The sequence below is a fragment of the Monoraphidium neglectum genome, assembly GCF_000611645.1.
Source record: "Monoraphidium neglectum strain SAG 48.87 unplaced genomic scaffold scaffold06563, whole genome shotgun sequence".
NCBI lineage: Eukaryota > Viridiplantae > Chlorophyta > Chlorophyceae > Sphaeropleales > Selenastraceae > Monoraphidium > Monoraphidium neglectum.
This window is the reverse complement of record NW_014007081.1, coordinates 90-2,146: the sequence shown is the minus strand read 5'-3', so window position 1 is coordinate 2,146 and position 2,057 is coordinate 90. Positions and strand designations below refer to the sequence as shown.

Genomic DNA, 2,057 nt, shown 5'->3' with positions numbered 1-2,057 from the left:
ATGTTGGTGACCATGGGTGCTCATGGCCAAGGGCAGGGGAGGGAAGGGATAAGGGAAGGGAGCCCTCCCTGCTGCCTTCCCTTACTGAGGCCAGGTGGGATGTGTGTAAGTGTGTGTGTGTGTGTGGGGGGGGGGGGGCGGGGACCCCCCCTGAGTCTGTTGCGTTGGATTGCGCGGTGATCTAGTGTCGAGGGCGCCCACCGCAGCGCGGCAAGCCGTAAAACGGCGATGCGGGCACCGCTTGCAGTGAATGCGCTGCCGCGCCCCTCGCGAGTCGGCCGTCCCCCTTGGGCGCCTCATCCCGACCCACCCCCCTCCCTGCCGCCGAAAAAAACCCAACAACTTTCGAACAACCGCGGCGCCCCCCACGAGCCCGCCGGCCCAAGCTCACCCGCATAGAGCACGAGGCCGTGCACCTTCGCCGTGTTGCGCAGGCTGCAGCCGCGCAGCAGCACGCCCGCCGGCGGCACGGGCACCACGGCCGCCTCCCCGGCGGCGGCGCTGGCCATCTCCAGGTTGCCCGTGAAGTGGTACAGCCGGCTGTTGGGCGGCTCGCAGCGCACGGTGGCCTGGCAGGGGCGGCGCGCGGCGGGACGGGGGAACCCAGGGGTCTGGTGAGGGGGTGACGATGCGGTTACGCCGGGGGCGCCGAGAGGCTCGCGAGGTGTGTGCGCCACACCACGCGGAGGCACCTGCATGCGTGCTGTGCGGCCCTCTGCACTTGGTCACTCAACTTTTAGCATCCTGTCTCCATGGCTGCCTTTCAACAGATAACGTTGCCTTGGACCCCCCTTTGAAACACACACGCACACTCTCGCCCACACTCACACACACATGCACGCATGCTCACGCACACACGCACGCGCACGCACACACACACACACACATACATACACACACACACGCGTGCGCGCGCAAGATAAATACACTTGTGCACGCCCGCACAGACGCCACCCCCCCCCCACCTCGAATTCCCCCAGGCTGTCGCGTGTGAGGTGCTTGGTCTCGTCCAGGGCCTTCTTGATCTTGAGGTTGGTCTCGCCATCGAGCTGCATGGTCTCAATGTAGCACAGGCCGTCCTCGTTCTCGGCGGATAGGAAGAGTAGGTCGGCGGGAAAGTACTCGTCCTGGGGGGGTGGGATGGACGTGTGTGTATGTGTGTTTACATGTGTGTGTGTGTGTGTGTGTGGGTGGGTGTGAGTGTGTCTGACAGTGTGTGTGTGTGTGTGTGTGTGTGTGTGTGTGTGTGTGTGTGTGTGTGTGTGTGTTGCAACAGGGAGGTCAAGGCTGCTGGTAGATGGATTACGCTGGTTACGTAAATCAGTCTGGGGCCTTGGGCGTGCGCGCAGGCAGGGGTCAAGCTGTGTCAAGTCGTCGCACGGTGGCAGCTGCGGCGCGACGCCACGCTCAAGATGCGCCGAGGAACCAGAGGCGTCGCCGCACGGTCCAGACGCACCGGCCCATCATCCCCGCCCCTCCCCCCCAGCGAATCCGCAGGTGCTGCCAGGGGGCGGCCGCCTGCCAGTGTCCCGGGGCCCCACGCGCCTTGAACACCGTGATGACGTCACCGACGCGCACGTCCCGCCACGTGCGGGTGACAAACCGCTTCTCGGACGAGTCGAACACCTGATTTTCCATGGGACGGAGGGGTGCAATGAGGAATCTGAGTTCATTCCCCAGGGGATGCGTGGCATGAATAAATCTGAAAGCGGCATTGGGCCCCGCTGAGCGCCTCGGGCGTGTGTGCATGAGCGCTGTGATAGGTGTGCCAGGCTGCAAGCTGGGGACGGCTGCACGGGGACTTGCTGCGACGCTGACAGGCGTGGGGTCCCGCCCTACTGTCTCGCTAGCGGCCGGCGCTGCTGCGGCCGCATTCGCCCCCGCTTTGGCCGCTTTGCACGGTTAGAGCTGGCTGCTCACGCCGCCGCGAGCTGCGATCCAAACAACAGCGCCCTCGGCTCCGCGCCGCCAGTCGCTGCTGTTCACGCTTGCGCTTGCCTGCCTCCAACCACCTCCAGCGCCCTACGCACCGACCGCCACCCGCTTGCCACCCGCTC

The 2,057-nt window shown here is 65.4% G+C and overlaps 1 protein-coding gene across 1 annotated transcript; it reads right to left on the bottom strand.

The window, feature by feature from the left end:
* Positions 1–81: 81 nt before the first annotated feature.
* Positions 82–1,638, bottom strand: MNEG_16597 (phospholipid-translocating ATPase; the record flags this gene model as incomplete). Its single annotated transcript, XM_014034933.1, has 4 exons — positions 82–84; positions 417–569; positions 966–1,127; positions 1,555–1,638. The coding sequence occupies 4 exons, from the start codon at positions 1,636–1,638 to the stop codon at positions 82–84; spliced, it is 402 nt and encodes a 133-aa protein (XP_013890387.1).
* Between the last annotated feature and the right edge of the window lie 419 nt (positions 1,639–2,057).